General features: G+C 42.2%; 1 protein-coding gene across 2 annotated transcripts in view; it reads right to left on the bottom strand.

The window, feature by feature from the left end:
- LOC311054454 (carbohydrate sulfotransferase 11-like) overlaps positions 1 to 19,854 on the bottom strand; it is a 36,554-nt gene that overhangs the window by 3,828 nt on the left and 12,872 nt on the right. The window contains exons 2-3 of one of the 2 annotated variants that reach the window (XM_084070434.1): positions 7,750 to 7,832; positions 634 to 798 (exon numbers count right to left, since the gene is read on the bottom strand). In XM_084070434.1, the coding sequence (XP_083926560.1) occupies positions 634 to 798; positions 7,750 to 7,832 (248 nt within the window). Of the gene's footprint in view, positions 1 to 633; positions 802 to 7,749; positions 7,833 to 19,854 lie in introns of both variants that reach the window. The other variant, XM_084070433.1, reaches the window with a different exon arrangement.

Raw genomic sequence — 19,854 nt, 5'->3', positions numbered from 1 at the left:
AGACTCTAAAGGATAATGTTTTGACAAGCCTGTTTTCAAGACTTAATAAGTCTTCAAGATTATTCTCCCAGCACAGAGTAAGTACAGGGTTTAAGCGTTTTAACCACTTAAACCCTATACTTAGTTGACCGTATTCCCAAGGGCCCTGTGCAAAGCGCCCTCCTGTTTTTGCTTCATATTAAATATCTTATATTAAAATAGCCGATCTACAAGCTCACAACACGTCGCAACGGAGGTCGTTGTGAACTTGTATATCAGCTATCTTTGTCAAATGTTAGCCTCAGAACAGGTTAAATATCGTTGCTGTCGGGTGAAAAACCTTGGATGTCCAAAACCGGTTCTTTTTTTATTATTTTAAAAACATAAAAAATGTGTGAAAATAGCAGATCTACAAACTCACAACGTGTCACATCGTGATGTATTGCGAGCTTCTGGATCTGCTATTTTCGCTACTTTTGTGTGACACTCTTGTATGATGAAATAGGGCATCAATACAAAATGTATTAAAAAAGGAGATATGAGGTTTCTCCCCGACAGCGGCGATATGGGCGTTGGCTGAGCTTTGTCAACGGGCACCAGAGTCCTATTGAATGCTGTTGACAGAGCTCTCCAGGCAGCTCTTCAGTAACAGACCTTGGGCACGTAGCAGTAGATGAGGCTGTGCTTGTCGTCGACGATGAGGTGTCGGAGGTCCTCGGGGGAGAGCACCCTGCGCTTCCGGGTGTGACTGAGACACGCCTCCTCCAGCAGGTCCCTGCGGTCCTGCAGGGCCAGTCTCTGGGACAGCCACAGCTCTGACTGCTGCCATCGGAGGGAAAGGATCAGAACCAAGAGTTAGGTGAGCACAAAAACAAGAATATTAATCATATTAAGTAAGAGGCAGAATGGGAGTATTTTCTGATCCTGAGGTAAGAGGAAATTGCTTTTACAGTTTGTAGCTGATAGCCACAAGATAGCCATGATGAGTGCACGGGGGGAGGGGGTTGGTGTTAAGTGTCTTACTTGGGACACGTAGACATGTAGACATGGGCAAACCAGCGACCTTCCAATTCCCAGACGGACATTTTCTAGAACTGATGAAACCTGTCGAATCTACAGTTGAGATCTAATCTTACCCCAGCAGTGTCAGTGAGCACTATTATGACCCGTTTTGGCAGATAACTATTTTTTTTTAATGGCTTAAGTCAGCACAAATGTGTCACCTTCAATGATTGCCTTATTTTTGTCCTATGCTGAGTCAGTAAAGAGATTGGAGGGGAACAATGAAAGTGTGGCAGTACAGCAGGAACCACTAGGAAAAGGTAATACAGCTGATTAAACAAATGGATAAGAAACAATTTCCAGCATTCATTGCAAGGATCATTAATTGTGTTCTTGAAGTACAAGGGATGGAGGGATGTCTGAAAGAATCAAGATGGTGCTGGATGCAGCCAGGATGTTATTGAAGGTTGTAGGAGGTAAGTGGAGAAGATGGCTAGTACGCTGAGGGAAGGATTCACACCAACTCAGTTGGGTCTGGGTGATAGAATGGACATGGTTGGGCATGAGATTAGTTTTCACTGTGACGATTTTACAGTGCAGTAGATGCCGATAATCCAATGTTTATGGATGCCAACCGCCATTAAAGTCCAAAGAAGAAGAAGAAGAATGAAGTAATGCTGGAATTTAATGTTTACGTTTTTACATTTGGAGTTTAAAACTAGCCATTAGAAATCCACAATTGGAATAGTTCACAACTATTTTGTGGTGTTTCATCGTTGGTTCACTTTAATTAATGTTTCAATGAACAGGTTAGGTGAAGGACTGCAAATATGTTTGTTAAAAAAAAGTGTATTTGAGTTTTGAACTCACAGGCTCTGTTCTTCAAGACCTGTATTTACCACTGTGGTTCATACTGACACAAGTCTCTTGTATGCTCTTCTGTGAAAGATTAGAGCCATGCAGGTACAACTTAAATAAAGAGGCCTGGTGGCACAAGATAAATGGAGAGGTTCCACAATATGATGGTTAGGGGTTTGAATCTTATTTTGTATGCTGGTCACATGTTAAACCCAGGAAGGAGGATGTAATTATGTTGATTGAGAACATGCAGGCTCAGAAATCCCCCAGAAAAAAAACAAACAAAAGGACCAAATACTTTGTTTGTTTTTTCCGTTGGCTGTCAGTGAGAAAACATCTCAGTAATGATTCAATGATTATATTTGGATTATGTCATAAATGTAATAGTATTTCTGCTGTAAATGGGTAGACTTGGCTAAGTTTGATTTGGCTACACACACCTGCCTAATGTTTCTTAACCACTTAAACCTTCTATTCTTAGTAAAACAGATCTGAGTTGCAACTGTACTCGGACCGCTTTTTTCCTTCTACACCAAATGTCTTTGTCTTACAAAAATAGCCAATCTACAAGCTCACAGCGCGCCACAAAGAAGCGCATTGTGAGCTTGTTGGCTATTTTTGGCAAATGTTCCCCCCCAGAATAGGGATGCTGGGGTTCAGGTGGTTAAAGGCTGGAGAACATGTTACAAATACAGCCCATGCTTGGGCTTTAAATGAGCTGCGGCTTTAAATTTAGGTGGAGAGAGAAAGACAGGGGGGGAAAAGAGACAGAAAATCTTCTTTACTGGTCTGTAACATAGACTGTATAAAAATAATGGACTAAGCCACACCTCTGGTTTCTACAGACCGGAAATGAAGCCGATTGTTCAGGAATTTGAAATCCGCCATCTTTAAAATATGCCAAAAAGTAACCGGGAATAGGAACCGGAAATCAATCCATAAAGAATGCTATTGGTTGGGTAGCTTGTCAATCAAGAGCGGGGGCGGGGAATGAATGCTATTGGTTGTGTAGCTTGTCAATCAAATCATCCCGCCCCTCCTAGAGCATACCCTACTTTATCGTCAATTTTAAAATAAATGGGACCATAATTTAGCAAAACGCATATCATGATGATTGAAAGGAGACTTTAAACTAGCGACTGGAAGCATATAGTATTTATGACAGTGTTTAAGGTAAGAAAATCAAGTCTAATGTTTGTCAAAAACCCATCCGCTTACATTGAATTTGAGAGAATATTCTTAATGACACCAGCAGGGGTAAAACAGCGAAACTACAGGCCATTAATATGAACTGTCTCTTCCGTATTAGAGTCAATGTAAAGATCTCAAGCTGGCCCCTTGATCTGTAACCACAAACTACTGACTGATCTCTAGTGCCACAGAGACATGAAGCTATGAGCTAGAGTGTAATACGTGACCTTTTAGAATTTAAATGGAGAGTGAGAATCATCTTAAGAGTGGCCTTGAACCGCAAAGGCATTACATAGCCTTATCAGATCTACATGCAGAGTGAAGATCTTACAAAAGGTGGATTATACCACCCACCTTCACAGTTCTGTATCTGACCACTGTACCACCATGGTTCCTGCTAAAATCAGTTCTCTTGCACACTTGTAACAGAGAGGACCTCTGTTACTATCACTTTAATATTTGCACGGTGTAATTTGCACATTGTAGTTTGCGCAGAAAGGAATGCAGTCATGTTATTGTTGATTACATTTAACTTAACATTTGAGTTGTGTCCTGTCCAGCCGAGCTGGCCACTCAGCTAACTAGTCCACCTATGGAGACAACATGTTTGGTGATACAGTATCTGGCAAGTGCAATTGGTGTAATATGAGTGCAATAGAGACTAAGTGGAATGTGTGAGAGGTGCAATATGGGTAATGCTAAGTAATGATTGAAAGCTTAACATGTACCAAGTTGGGCTGTTCTGTTTGCCAGTGTAATTGGGCTGGACCAAGTCAGAAGGGCAGAGGGGGGTTGTAATGTGTATTTGGAATGGTGAGGGATCTTGTGTAAAGTTGTAGTATGAGAATCAGTAGTGGTGTAGTTCATGGAGTTTTAAGATATTTTATGAGAGTTAATGTTATATGTATTCCTGTATTTATATATTTCTTTATTTGTATATTTGTTGATTTACCCCTTGACATGGTGGAGTCCTAATTGCCTCAGCTGCTCCAGCTGAGTATAAAACGCTGCCAGTAACAAGCCTGTTCAGTTAGAGGTAGAATGAGAGCCAGGCAACACCATGTCTGTCACCTGTGTTGGAGCTCCTGTATTGTCTTGTTTGATGTCGGTGAATAAACACACCTTTTGGTTGCGCTTTACAAACGCCTCTGTACTGCTTCCAGCCACAAAAGCGCTCATTCTCACAACGCTCTTCAGTGAAGAATTCGAGCCAGGCACAAACTTAAAAGAACAGCAACTCATCGCTGGTTTTCAACCTCTAACCTTCCGTTAACAAAGCACTGGCTTTTCCCCTGCACCACAGACACCTGAGATAAATGTGGCGACTATGTCACAGGCTAATTACTTAGCCTATATTTTTCGATGCTACTGCATCTTCCTCAGAGTCATGACTTTAATTGTCCAAGCTGCTCCAGTGTGTTCTCTTCTACAATTGCACTGGGCTTGCCTCGTTTGGCTGAGGCGCAGCAGTAGACTCCCTTTTGTTATATAAATATATTACTATTATCATCCATTTGAACCTTCTGGTTACAAAACGCTGACTTTCCCCCTGACCCACAGACACATGGAAGATAAATGTGACAAGTATGGTAATGACTTAGCCTTATCAGATTTACATGTGGAACAAAGATCTTACAAAAGCTGGATTTGAACCAACTACTTTCACAGTCTCTGCTTTTCAAGTGCTGTATATCAGGGGTCTTCAACAGGGGGTCCGGGACCCCTTGGGGGTCCACAGAGTTACTAAAGGGGGGCCACCAAATCTTTGAGTGATAGGATTTATTTTTTACATTAACACCTTCAACCTTAGAATCCCTATTCTGAGGGGAAATAGCCGAAAATAGCAGAGCTTGTAGATCGGCTATTATCGGCAAAAGGGTTTGGTGTAGAAGGAAAAAAGAGCAGATCAAGTACAGAGCCAACGATTGAAGTATTGACATGAGGGTTTAAGTGAAATAAACCAAAAACATTATTTCACACAACACTGTTGAAATCTATGAAAAGGTGTAATCTGCAACACACTTTTATACAATATGTAGAGGGGGTCCCTGCTTCATCTCTCTCTCAGCTAGGGGGTCCTTGGCCTGAAAAGGTTGAAGACCCCTGCTGTAGATTAACCACTGTACCACCATGATTCATACTAATGCAATTCTCTTGCACGCTTTAGAATTAGAGCCAGGTACAAAAACAAAACAAGAAACTTTAGTTTTGAACCAAGAACCTTCTGTTTATAAAGCAGTTATACTTTTTGAATTATTAAACTTAATTTCATAATGGATTAAGGAAGTCATGGGGGTGCTGACTGGGCTGAAACCTTGCCAAAATGTGGAGTCATATATGTCACAGATATATCATAGACAACTGACATCACAGGCTGGCTGAGATCCACATTGGAACCACAGCGTTCCCATTCAAATGTCACAGTGTGTATTTGATTTGTGTGTTGTATACCTGCTCCGGGCTAAACAGATGCAGAATTATGCTAGCCAACTCCAGTGCAATTATCTTTAATTGTGTGCCGTCCTTGGAATTATAAACAATAAATCAATGAAAACAAATGAACGAATTAGCGTTGCAGTATTTCCCCAAACAATCCTGTTGATGGTGGAGTAACTGAAGTAAATGACTGCATCTGTACTTTGATGTACTACTGAATGATTCAGCTTTGGTCTTCTTTTCTTTCTTTTTTTTTTTTACATTATTTCCTTTTGGAGAGGAGGGATTCTCCCAAATGCTATCCATCTTGAATCTCCAAAATTGAAACAGGCTGATAAAATTCAATGGAATAACCTCTAAACACTCACTTCGTAGGCGAATGTGACCTTAAGGATTTAATACCCTGCAGCAAAAGCTCAACTAATCTATGATGCCAACAATCATGTCCAAGAGCAATATTTTCTGAGAAAGCAGATCTGCACAGGCGGCGGTAAATTAGATTGGACGTTTTCCTTTCCCAACGTCCTCCAAATGAAAAGTTTCAGGTTACATCTGGGGAGATTAGAAAGTCTCTTTCAACCTCAGTATTGAAAGAGACTGCAACACAGATGGTGATGGATTTGGTCGCTGCAGGTCTTTGGGTCATTGGAGCTCATATTAAAAGGCGGAACCAACAGTCATTTCCCTCATATGTAGATTGGCTATAGGGTTTGAGTTGTGTTGGTACTCTTGGGAGGGGGTCACCTAATATATTACCAAAAAACATTATTTTAATCACATTAGCACTGTGTGTTGTGTGTAGTCATTTACTTAATCCTGGTTCTTGACCTGGGGTTGGCATATTTCAGGCTACTGACACTTTGCTGTTGTAATATTGCAGGCTGTTTCGGATAGTTATTGCAATCTACTTGATATAACTGCTGTAAGTATTGGGCTGTTGTAACATAATGAGCACACGCGCGCGCGCGCACACACACACACACACACACACACACACACACGCGCGTGCACACACACACACACTGTGCTATTATTTATTTATTTGTAAGACCGGGCGGCAAAGACTATGTTTTTGCCACTGTCAGTGTGTGTGCCCATGTGTGTGTATGTGTCCATGTGTGTGTGCGCCTATGTGTGCGTGTGCACCGGCTTCGGATGCTATCAATGCACTGAATGGGACATTATCACGTTTAATCAGACTATTGATTGGTGAGATACTGACCTACCTAACGTGGGTTGATGAAAGCTGGGGCAAACGCTCACCCCAAAACATGATTTACGATTCTGTGCCTATCGGTACATAACTTGGACGGCGCCAAGTCCGCTCAAGCGAACATCGCAACGTTCGGCACGGCAACTTGCTCGCTTTGGCTCGCTTGGTGGTGCCTCTCATAGCTCCAGTTCACTTGAGACGGCGCAACCGACGCGGTCCAAAACTATACTTTATACAAAACACCTACTGAGCCCCGTCGGAAGGTCAGCATCTCACCCATCAATAGTCTGATTAAACGTGGGTAGGTCAGTATCTCCCCTACTTAGACAAATCAATAGTCTGATTAAACGTGATAATGTCCCATTCAGTGCATTGACAGCATTCGAAATGGGTGGCATGTGTGTGTGTGTGTGTGTGTGTGTGTGTGTGTGTGTGTGTGTGTGTGTGTGTGTGTGTGTGTGTGTGTGTGTGTGTGTGTGTGTGTGTGTGTGTGTGTGTGCCCAGCTAACCTTGGACACTACTGAACTGATCAGCGTCAAACTTTGCGAAGCACACTCCCAGTAGACCAAGGAAGACACTCCACCTCTCCACCTCCATCTCATTGTGGTGCTACATCAAGCTGATTTGGGTTTTGGCCTATAGCTCTTGAACTGTAGGTAGTACAATTATTTTATTTTCCCCTGGATTCCTTGGATGATGGTGCAACTCCCCCTCTTGAGGCCATGCCCATTTCCACCAAACTAGATTTAGCATTTTATTAAAAACACACTTTTTGCTTCTACTCCTACAAGATTTTGTCCAGAACCAATCGGTTCACATTCAATCTGGAGTCGTGTCATATTCCATTCTGATTGGCTATGATTTCCTTCCGAAGTTATGGGGCCTATTTCACAAAAAAGATGCTAAAATCATTAGCAGCATCTGATCTACCCCAAATTTGAATCACAAATGTCACTTGCAGAGACCATTTCTTTTCACCAAATTACGTACAAATTATGTTCACCCTGACCCTTAAACGGGGCTTTGATATTCCATACTGTTTAAAAGATGACCAAATACTGTATGCTCACCGGGTCGCCATTGTAGAGGGTCTGCAGGGGACTTCTCCGGCTCTTCCCGGGTCTAATGGCTCTCTTCACAGAAGGTTCTACAGCTACAGGAAAAAGACACCACATGAGTACAGTTGCCATGTTTTTCCTGTTTGACCATCAAGTATTAAAACGAAAAGCAAAGAAAACACATAATTAGCTCTATATACTTCATTCGTCATAAGTGGAATAGCGGATATATCCTACCTACAAGCTCACAGCATGTCACAATGCGGCACATTGAGCTTGTAGATCGGCTATTTTGGATTTTTTTCTTCTTTTTTTTACACACCATTTTGTTTTATTTTTTTAATGTTCCTTTTGTTTATTTTTTTTCCCCATGCATTTATTTGGCCTATAATAATAATGTATTTGCTCACAACAGGGATGCCAGGCATAATATAGCTGCAATAGCTGCTTCATCACTACATATTTCAATGTATTTCTTGAGGCCCTCTCTTGTGATTCCAGGTGATCTGCACCTTCTACAAGTCAGCCACAGAAAAACTATTCCATAGCCTCAAGGGACAGACGAGAAGAGCACAAAAGCGCTTCTTGAATCAAGCGATCAGACTTTTGAACGAGATCTATTAACACATTCAATCCGCTATGAGCTTGTATATCTGCTATTTTTTGAATAGCTAAAGAAATCTAAAATGACACAGATGTGTTCCCGGTATTGAATGGGTTAACTACCGTTTCTCTCCGACACACACACACACACACACACACACACACAAACATATACACGTGAATGTGATGTCCACAGTACTGCGCTACACTGGACAAAGTTACTTAGAAAGATGAAAAAGAATGTGTAGAGAGAACAGGAAATGTGGAGAGAGTCTTGGAAAGACATGCAGCAAATGTTCCATCCGGCCCCCGAGAATAAAACCTGGGGACTCACTGATCAGGGCTCTTTGCTCTCATATGGCAACCACTTGTCTGTCGGGTCGCCACTGCAAGGTATGTTTAACCATTTAACCCATTCAATCCGGGAACTCATCCGTATCATTTTAGATTTCTTTGGCTATTCAAAAATAGCAGATATACAAGCTCATCTGCTATTTTTGAAGAAAAACAAATAGTGAAAATGTGTGCAAATCTGTTTGCTTTAAAAAATAATATATATTAAAAGATTTGCACAAATGTTCAGATTTTTTTTTTAAGATTTCAGATCTGCAAGCTTGTAGCGCGCCACTCGGTGCCGCGCTATGAGCTTGTATATCTGCTATTTTTGAATAGCCCAAAGTATAAAATAATGGTTATGGCTAAAAATCTAAAATGACACATATATGCGTTCCCGGACTGAATAGGTTAAACAATGTATGTTTTGTTGACCGGAGTCCCACAGGAGACTCTACCAAAGACCCATCCTTTTTTTCCCTCGACATCAAATCTCTTTGCCGAAAAGAGCCAATCTACACTCTCACTACGTGATGCACTGTGAGCTCGTAGATCAAGTGGTTAAAGTGTGATAATAACGTGTTTATGGTTCTGATTCTGACCCATTTAGCTTCTGAAAGGATGGTGCAGAATCACTTCATTATTTTTCACTATGACGTGCGCTCTGTGCCTTTCCACGTCCAAGAGCCTAGAATGTGGGACGCCTATTCACTATCTCCTTTGTAAATCACTTCTTAGAATTCACTTTTTATTAGACTTTATTAGCCGTTATATAAACCTCTTTGGCTGGCCACTTTTAGTCTTTGTCCACTTTCTTTTGATGTTTAGCATTTCTCCTGTTTCACGTCCTACCCGAAGGGATTCAAACCCCAAACCTCTATCGCTTATCCAGGGGGAGTCCCCACTTTCTAAACCTTTTTCATGTCAAGGACCCCCAAAATTATATGTATTTGGCCGCGGACCCCCATCTCAAACAATTTAGGTCCAGGGACCCCCCCAGAAGCAAAGATTTGTGAGTTACAAATGTTCGCTTTAAAAATATATATATTCAAAGATTTGCACATCTTGCAAATTTTCATGATTTTTCAAAAAGAGCAGATCTACAAGCTCATAGCGCGGCACTAGTGCCGCGCTATGAGCTTGTAGATCTGCTCTTTTTGAATAGCCAAAGTATAAAATAATGGTTAAAGTTGTTAAAATCCGTCTTAATGGGTTAAATAAGCTTTAAACGAGCCCTGTAGGGACCGTCTGTTCCAGAGCTGCAGGCAGAAAGTCTCCCTCCCCTCCCCTCCCCTCCTCCGGTGACGTGACCCTCTCCTCTCCCCTTTCAAATTCCTTCCTTTCCCCTCATTTACATGCTTCTATAGGAACAGCTTGTTCCCTGCAAAAAAAAAAAAAACTCCTACTCCTCCTCCTCCAGCTAGCTAGCTATACATCCTTCCCTCTCAACTCACGTTTCTTCACCTCCCCCATCCATCCACCCATCTATCCATCCATCCGTCGTCGCTTGCCACATCCCTCACTCTCGCCTGCTGCCTTTTCTCCCAGTTGGCAAGTGAAGTTTCGGGCACTCGGCCTGATTCCCTCGTTTGTTCCCAGGTACTTTTTAATACTAATAGTACTAATAAAAAATAATAACAGCACATAGCGTTAAAGCGGACACTCTGGGAGTACATTTTTTGGGGGGCTTACTGTGCAGTGGACTTTGTAGAGCAACTTTCAAACACAGAACGTTGCTCAGGGTAGTTTATGGAATTGACAAGAAAGAAAATGTAGAAAACGTTGACACAGTAAACCTTTAAGTGTATACACTTGGAACTGACAGTGTACAAAATGTGACACTGACAGAGTTACAGGTGGTGTAAGTGATAGTTATTGGTAATAATAAAACTTATGTTAAAGCTCTAATTAACATCGTTAACATAGCGAGTGTTTGTTCAGTAATTAGGGGTCTCCCAGTCAGTCTGTCCAGCTCTTACTAAACAGAAAACTCAGGGATACCAATTGTATCCAAGCAGGAGAGAGAACGCCCCAAGGTCATTTATCAGCTTTATTTTGTTTTGTTTTCCAGCTCCAATTTTGCCCCCCCCCCCCCCCATCACTTCCAATTTCCCTTGTTGTTGCAGTGTCCTGCATTAGTTGTCTCTCTCTTGATTGGATAAAAGTGGTATCCTAACCTGAAAAGTAATTTCTGTTTACTAAAGAGTTGTAAACAGAGTTGGATAAAATTGGTATCCTGACTTTTCTGTTTAGTAAGAGCTGGACAGACTGACTGGGAGACCCCTATTACTGAACAAACACTATGATAATTATCTGAATTAGAGCTTTAACATAAGTTTTATTATTACCAACAACTATCGCTTACACCACCTGTAAATCTGACAGTGTCACATGTGTACACTTTCAGTTCCACATGTACACACTAGAATGCCAATATTAGTTTTTACTCAGAGTGACCATTTTAACACAGTGTGCTGTTATTTTTCATTAGTACTATTAGCCTTAAAAAGTCACTGGGAACGAACGAGGCAATCAGGCCGAGTGCCTGAAAAGGGATGGGGAGACCCATTACTGAACAAACACTCTGTAGCAATAATTATCGGAATATAGAGCCGTTTAGCACCCATTTTAACACGGAAATATCACTCACACCACCTTTAAATCAACACAGGACTTTACTGGTGGAGCAGTAAAGCAGGGTGGGGGACTGGGGGGTTGTGTGGTCAGGCTATAGGACCAACCTTTCCATTGCCTCACTTTATGGATTCAAAGGGAAAACGCTGCCGTCGTCCACCTCCTCCTACACCCCCTCCTTATCTCTCCTCTGTCTCTCTCTCTGATCCAAAACACGTTCTCCATTCGAGCATGCCTTGCCTGCCCTCCCGCCTCCTCCTCTCCTCCTCCTGTATTCTCCTCTCGTCTCATCTCCTATTGTACCCTCTCGTGCCCCCTCTCTCCCTCCTCTCGTTCCGTCCCACCCCGCTCTTCTCCTCCTCCTCCTCCTCCTCCTCCCAGTCTGTCCCTTCAGGGCTGAGGGGTCCGTCATTTGTCTGTGGTCCTCCCTGAACCGCTTGGCCGACCAGGACAGCAGAGTGATTTGTTTTGCATGTGTGCCAGAGAGAGAGAGAATGCATGCATGCATGCAGCCAGGGCTGCTTGACGTTTGCACGAGAGGAAGAGGGGCTGGGTGGGTGGGGGGGGGAGAGCTGGGAGGAGAGAGGGAACGGGAGAACGAGAGACTGAAAAGAGAGTGTGTGAATGACAATTTGTGCACTAGGGCAGTGGTTCTCAAAACTTTTCATGTCAAGGACCCCCAAAATTATATGTATTTGGCCACGGAAACCCATCTAAAAAATGTTTTGTTCCAGGGACCACCCCAGAAGCAAAGATTTGAGTTACAAATGTTTGCTTTAAAAAATGTATATATAATTATTCAAAAGGTTTGCAAAAAAATTCAAAAATATCAGATCTACAAGGTCATAGCGCGGCACTCGGTGCCACGCTATGAGCTTGTATATCTGCTATTTTTGAATAGCCAAAGTATAAAAGTTTAAAGTGGTTAAAATTGTTGTGACGCTATATTAACACATTTTGCTGGGGACCCCCTGGTACCCCGCCAAAGACCCCCTGGGGGTCCCCGGACCCAACTTTGAGAACCAATGCACTACGGGTGCACGATGAAACGCACAGTATTCATTTCATTCCGAGGGAACGTCTCTACAGAATGATGACACAACGCCAGATGCTCATATGGAAAGCATATCAGTTGAAATGGCAGGGAAAAAAAGAAAAGAACGGGGAGGTGAAAAAAAGAGGTCAAGTTGTATAAACTGACACAATGTATGTACAGGAGGCTATAGACAGGTTTCCTGTTAGTAAACATTGAGAGGAATATGACCGCGCAGCTGCGGGGGGAAGCCTATGGGTGCGTTTGGAAATTACGCACCGGAGCACACTCGGCTATTAGTTTGTATTGGCCAGTGCGCTCACTGCTATGGCTCACTGCCGCTCAGGGCTGTATTTTCGAACGCGCCTTCCACCCCCAGGCATGCGCAGATTGCGCATTCTGCTCTGTGATGACGTCGCTCGGAAACCCGTCTATATGAACCCCCTCAGGGTTCATTTAACTCTGAGGAGTGTACAAATGGAACGTCCATTTGGTTCCATTTGTACTCTCTTCAGAGTTAAAGGGAAAGTTCACCCCCAAAATGACTTTTTTTCTAGCGATTAGTCACCCCATGGAGAATTCATGGATATTTTTTTGTTTTTGGTCATCAAATTATTGGCTTAGGAATGCGACAAAAACAAAACAAAAAATCCATGAATCCAAGTCTCCATGGGGTGAAAAAAATCATTTTGGGGGTGAACTATCCCTTAAAGTTAACACTGAGGATCTTTACTGTGTGCAGAGCTGATACAGAGTCACTGGATGTGCTAAGACATTAATCAAAGCAACATCCCCTTGACCCAGAGGCCTAAATACACTTTACGCCTAATTAATAATCAATAGACCGTGACCGGTTTGAAAATCTGTTCTTTTAGGCAGGGTGGAACTTTCTGGCACAGTTGCACTAAACTGGTTTGAATCATACTTCAAGGACAACTTTGTATCTATAGGTACATATCTGAGAGGACAAAAATTACATCTTCTGCAAGGCTCCATTCTGAGGCCTTCCAACATGTGCATGCTCCTACTGGCTCAGATCATGGAAAACAACAAAATCTGTTACCATAGTTATGCTGAAGACACACACATTTACTTAACCATATCACAAGGGGACTATGGTCCAATACAAGCACTGAGTAAATGCATTGAACCAGTCAACGATTGGAGGTGACAGAATTCTTTTCAATTGCAAAGACAAAAGTGACCAAGCCTTGTTGTAGTCAGGGACTGGGACATGAATTTCAACTTCCATAGTACATCAGACAACTGCAGTTGATTCAGAATGCTGCTGTCTGAGTCTATAATATCACTCCACTTAATAACCCATTAAGACCTGAAGCCGATTCTACAAATGTCTTCTAAATCCTAACAGTTTTCTGAAAAACGTATCTATATCAGTGGTGCTCAAACTTTTTCAAGTCAAGGACTCCCAAAATGATATTCATTCGGCCGCCGACCCCCCATCTCAAAATATTTTGTTCCAGGGACCCCTCAGAAGCAAAGATTTGAGTTAACAATTTTGCTCTCGGTGCCGCGCTATGAGCTTGTAGATCTGCTATTTTTGAATAGCCAAAGTGTAAAATAGTTAGACTTCTCTGCTTTCTCAACCCAGAGTCAGAACTAAACATAGAGAAGCAGCATTCAGTTTTTCTGCACCACATATCTGGAACAAACTCTCCGAAAATTGCAGGTCTGCTAAAACTTTTAGATCTTATAATGAAAAGCAGCAGAGCTTTCTGCTCGTCGTTGCCTTTAATCGAGTTTCTTATAATTTGTTCTGCGTGTCAGTTCATTCTCTATTTTTAATCTTCTTATTTTAATTGTTTTTTGTTTGTTTAATTATCCTTTGGAAATGTGTTTCTTTAGCTTTCTCTTGATACTCCATGTCATAATGCTTAATGTTTTGTGTGAGGCATGTTGAATTCCCTTGTTGTGGTGATATGCTATATATACAATTAAGTGTGCCTTGTCTTGCCTAGACAAGCGACATTGTCATGTGATGGAATATAACTGAAGCTTTAATGATTCTCGTCTTGAGCCAACGCCTGGAGCTAAAAAACGGTGTGGCTTATTTGTCAAACCAGATCGCTGTTCTTTTCTGCAAGGAAATGTCTCTCTCTCTCCCCATTTAACCTGTTATTCTGAAGTGTGATTTCAATAAATAAAGACTTCAGATGCATTGAATCTTGTCACTTGGGAAGGTTAAAGTCACTGCTTGCCTATAGGAGGGGGATGTGAGGGTCAGAATCACAGACAGACAGACAAACATGAGACTGTGCCGTGGCGATCTGATGGGATTTACTTCCCCGAGTCCCCCTCCTCCTTGTTCCGCAGCTCTCATGAATCATCAAAACCTCCGTCTGTCTGCATCTGAGTCACGCCGTCTGAGCACAAGGACGGGCGCTTCAATTTTGGGTTTAACTTGTTGGGACACGCTCCAAACACCGGACCCTGCCATCCACAGCTCGCAAAGCCTGCAGGCTAGTGCCGTCCGTCATAGAAGAGTTTCATTTTGTTTAATTCCATTTAATTCATTCCCCTATGCTCACTCAATCATGATCGTGGCTTCAGGCTGAGCTCAGAGAAAATGATTTCCTCATTGGAATGAAAGCAACAGGAAAAACGCTGCCCGAGGGCGACAATGACACAAGAAAACAAGTTATAGATGGGGAAACAAAACAATTCACGAGTTTCAGCAGCACTAATACAATAAACTGAAGAGAGTGAGCCCAACAAAACCACAACCAGATGGCTGGGAAAGTGAGACACAGATACTGTACACACATTAATGGTTTATTGTCAGCTTTAAACTCAATTTATACTCGCTTGTCGCTTACCGACAAGAACTGATCTTCAAGCTAACAACACACAAACTATCAATCAATACAAATACTGCACACATACGTATTATGTGAATTATATTTAGAAGTAGGACCCATGCACACGGCACCTTCAAAGCACTTCAAAGTGTGCTTGCTATAATCAATGTTGCATTATGTGACATTAACAAATGATAATTATGACGATGCAATGGAAATGTCTCCATACAGTGAACTATTTCCCTCATCAAGGAACATGAATTTCTCAGTGAGCCCCATTATGTCAGAGGCAGCCCACGCAATGTCACATAGATTTGTTTATCTCTATTGGCGCTATACCACCCGGCTCCAAATGAATAAGTAAAAAGGAACCTTAGAATATTCCGTTTGGAAACACTGAATGTCCGAACCCTTAAAAAATGGCAATGGGGCCAGCCAAACTGGTACAATAGAAAACCAGCAGTGGGCTACTAGAGTAGAGGTCCTAGTAGAGGTAGAGGTACAGCAGTACTAGAGGTCCTGGTAGGATAGAAAACCAGCAGTATTAGCATAAAAGGTCCTGGCAGGATAGGAAACCAGTCAGTACAAAAAGTCCTGGTTGTTGTTTTTTTTCTATAATTTTTATCCCGCGATTTTTGTAACCCATTTTTTTCACCCGGTGCCAATTTCCTAAGTGATCCTGGGCGCTACACCAGCCCTACACCAGCGCTACACCAGTCCCCCACAGCCAGGGAGGCCAGGGCCGAGCTCATGCTTCCTTCAGTGCATGAGAGCCAACTGACCTTCTTGTCACCTGACAGGGGGGAGTTTCCCTGGTAGGACGTAGCGCGTGGAAGGAACACGTTATTCCAACCAGTTCCCTTCCCCTCCATCAGGCGCCCCGGCTGTCATGGGGGAGGCGGTATAGCGACCAGGATTACTACATGTTTTTGTGAGGGTATTAACTACCCTAGGAGACACGGGGAGAACATGCAAACTCCACACAGAGTAGGCCCTTTCGCCAACCCCACCCTGGGTAAGTCCTGGTTGGACAGAAAACAAGCAGTACTAACTGGTCCTAAGCAGGATAGAAAATATGCAGTAGTAGAGAGGTCCTGGTACAATTGAAAACCAGCAGTACTAGATCTCCTGGTAGGCTAGAAAACCAGATGCAAAAGGGCAGTACTAGGAGTCCTGAAGATAGACAAACCATCAGTATTATTATGGGGTCCACTCACTGCTGCAGATGACACACAATCCCCATGGTGGTGGGTAGAAATACTGTGCGTACTCATGTGTAAACAACACGCAGTGCGGTGGGTGGTGTATCAAAACCACCCATCTTTCCTTCCTCTCACTTATCTCCCCAGCTCTCTGTCACCTCGCTTCCTGTCTCGCGCGTTTGCATCAGTAACTGTCTGTCACTTCCTCTTCCTGGGCCCACAGTGAAACCGTCACAGATAGAATGAGGTTCTCTAGTGTTGGTAAACATACTGTCTCTGTCGGGTGGAATCCCTCTATATCAGTGGTTCTCAAACTTTTTCATGTCAAGGACCCCCAAAATGATATGTATTTGGCCGCGGACCCCCATCTCAAAATATGTTGTTCCAGGGACCCCCAGAAGCAAAGATTTGAGTTACAAATGTTGGCTTTAAAAAATATATATTCAAATATTTGCAAAAAAAAAAACACAATTTTTCAAAAATAGCAGATGTACAAGCTCATAGTGCGGCACTCGGTGCCGCGCTATGAGCTTGTACATCTGCTATTTTTGAATAGCCAAAGTATAAAAGGTCATAATTATTGTGATGCTATATTAACACATGTTGCTGGGTACCCCCTGGAACCCCCTCAAGTACCCCTGGGGTCTCCGGACCCCACTTTGAGAACCATGGCTCTATATGCCATGGGTCTTCAACGTTTTTCAGGTCAAGGACCCCCTAGTTGAGAGAGAGATGAAACAGGGACCCCCTCTATATTGTATAAAATTGCAGATTAAACTTTTTTTTTACCTCTTTGCCAAAAATAGCCGATCTACAAGCTCACAACGCCTCGCGCTGCGAGGCGTTGTGAGCTTGTAGATCTGCTATTTTTTGGCTAAAGTTCTCCTCAAAAAAGGGATGCTGGGGTTCAAGTGGTTAATGTAAAAAGAAAAATCATATCACAGAAAGATTTGGCGGACCCTGTGTAGTAACTCTGAGGACCCTCTAGGGGTCCCGGACCCCCTGTTGAAGACCCCTGTTATATGAACAAACATGGATTAAAGCAAAATAAAATCTCACGACTGAATTTATGTGCGATTTGTGAAGCATAATGAAAGGAGCCCCCCACACTAGCACGGATTCCTAAACCAGTAACACAATATGTCAATTTATGTTTTAGTAATATTGTTCCTGCTGTTCTACAGTACATGCTGCCAACAAGGTGAATAAATCACAGATTGAGGCTTTAACCTTTGCTTTTATATGAAATATCCCAGACTATTAAGATTTTATGGAAGATGCTTCTGAACATATTGCTAGTTTGAACACAAATGCTCCAATCTTTCAAATAATAACTGAAAATAGCCGCATAGTCTCAATGCGTCTGTGACACACTGAGAGCTTGTAGGTTGGCTATTTTTGCTGCGCAACATGCCTCCATAGAAGACATGCTGGCTTGCTTCTATGGAATCCAACTGACTGAAGAAGAACTCACAGACTGAGAACTTTAATCCAATGCCAAAAACGTTACTTTTCAGGAAGTGGAAACAAAATGTCCAGTGTTCCTGTGAATCCTGTGTCTCAAGCTGCCTCTCTCTACTGTACCGATTAAATCAAATAAAGAAAAAAAGATCATGCACCGTTTTACCCGTCCATCATCGCAGCTGAACAAAGAGGCCCCACAGCCGCATTTTACGAACCAAAATCCACTGCAGCTGCATGTTTTCCTTATCAACATTAGTGTCATCCACAGAGTAATGTGCGAGAGTGTGAGAGATGCATAAATTGTGTTTGTGGTGTTTCGCTTCAGTAATATAATAAAAAGCCTCTCTCTCTCTCTCTGTTTTATGGCCGAGTCCTCATCCTTTGGTTGGGTCTGGAATAAATCTTTCTCTCCCTCTTATCGTCAGACTCTGTCTCTCGGTTTCTCAATAGCAGAAGTCGATAGCACTTGAAAGTGCCGTTTGCCTTTTACGAGGAATGCCTAATGGAAGTTGTGCCCCATAAACTGAAAAGCGAAACCCAATGAAATGCCCCGTGACCTGATGTTCGCGAAAGCCCATTTTGCGTAGACATGGGAGATACTCAAAAGTGGCTGAGAAGGGGGGGAACCAGGCGAAACAAATGGAAACAACGTAACATCAAGCATGAGGTCTATCCAAAAATAGTCCCTGGAGGAAAGACTGATTTACTGGTTAAATTCAAACTGATTTATGCCTTACATAACCCTACAATGATGATGATTTAATTATGCAGGTAGGGGGGGGTGGTATCATATAATGTACGGCTGAACCTGTAAATAAATAATAGGTATTAATGCTGGTATTCATCCTTTACGGATGAATGTCATTTTGTGGAGCTAGGCTCTCAGCCAGCTCTTCATTTTGTCTAAAGCGAGGAACACCCTCATTTTGCACAATCTCTAAATTGTCTTAAATGTCTTCCTTAAAGCAGTCCTCATCTATAACATCCCTTTGTGACTTTTGCCCCATTACTTTCTGTAATGCTACTGTGCGACGCAAGCTTGTAGATCTGCTACTTTCAGTTGTACTCGATTAGTTCCATCAACTGTTGCACACTCTGATAAATTCTTGACATGCTTCAGGAATCGGGATCATCCACACAAAATCGGTACAGAAACCCTCATTGTGTTACTGACACGTTAACGGCTCTCAACCAAAGGAGAACCAGCCTACAGCCATGAGCGGTAAATGTTGACATGTTCCGTACATGTTGTCATGTTATGCAAATAGTGGCCGCGGTGCCACAAAGTCTCACTTCAACATCTAGATGTCAGAGTTCAGGCTTTAACCTGAAATACATCAACATGTCAACCCCTTCAATTCAACCCAGGCCTCTTCACAAGTAAATGGCTTAGGATTTAACCACTTTCATCCTCCTGCCATCCCCATGTTGAAAAGCAGAAGAGCTTTCTGTTTGTCGTTGCCTTTAATTGAGTTATAACTTGTTCTGCATGTCATTTCATTCGCTGTTTTTAATCTTCTTCTAATTGTTTTTTATTTGTTTAATTAACCTTTTAAAATGTGTTTCTTTAGCTTTCTCTTAATACTCTGTGTCATAATGCTTAATGTTTTGTGTGAGGCACGTTGAATTCCCTTATTGCATCATAGGTGAACCTTTTCAAACAGGATTTTCAAAAATAGCAAAGATAGCAGAAATATAAAACAGAGCTTAACTTAACTTAACTTAAAGTAAAAGTAAAAGTAAAAGTAGGAGAAAACAGAAGCCAGAAACACGGTTAGTGCGAGAGCAGAAGTGTGTTTGCATTTTAGGGAAGAAAAAAAAAACAGCCAACCTAATCAGTATTTTACAGCCGTCCTAGAAAGGTAATCGAGTAAAAGTAAAATATTTGTCTTGGAAAGTAAGAGTAATAAGTATTACAAAAATGTAATACTCAAGTACAGTACAGATCCTCAGAATATGTACTTAAGTACAGTACTCAAGTACATTTACTCCATTACTGTCCACCACTGGTCAAAACCACCAAGGACAG

This window comes from Gymnoscopelus microlampas, assembly GCF_963454915.1.
Source record: "Gymnoscopelus microlampas genome assembly, chromosome: 10".
Classification (NCBI taxonomy): Eukaryota; Metazoa; Chordata; class Actinopteri; order Myctophiformes; family Myctophidae; genus Gymnoscopelus; species Gymnoscopelus microlampas.
The sequence above is the reverse complement of the archived record's forward strand: the minus strand, read 5'-3'. Positions and strand labels throughout refer to the sequence as shown.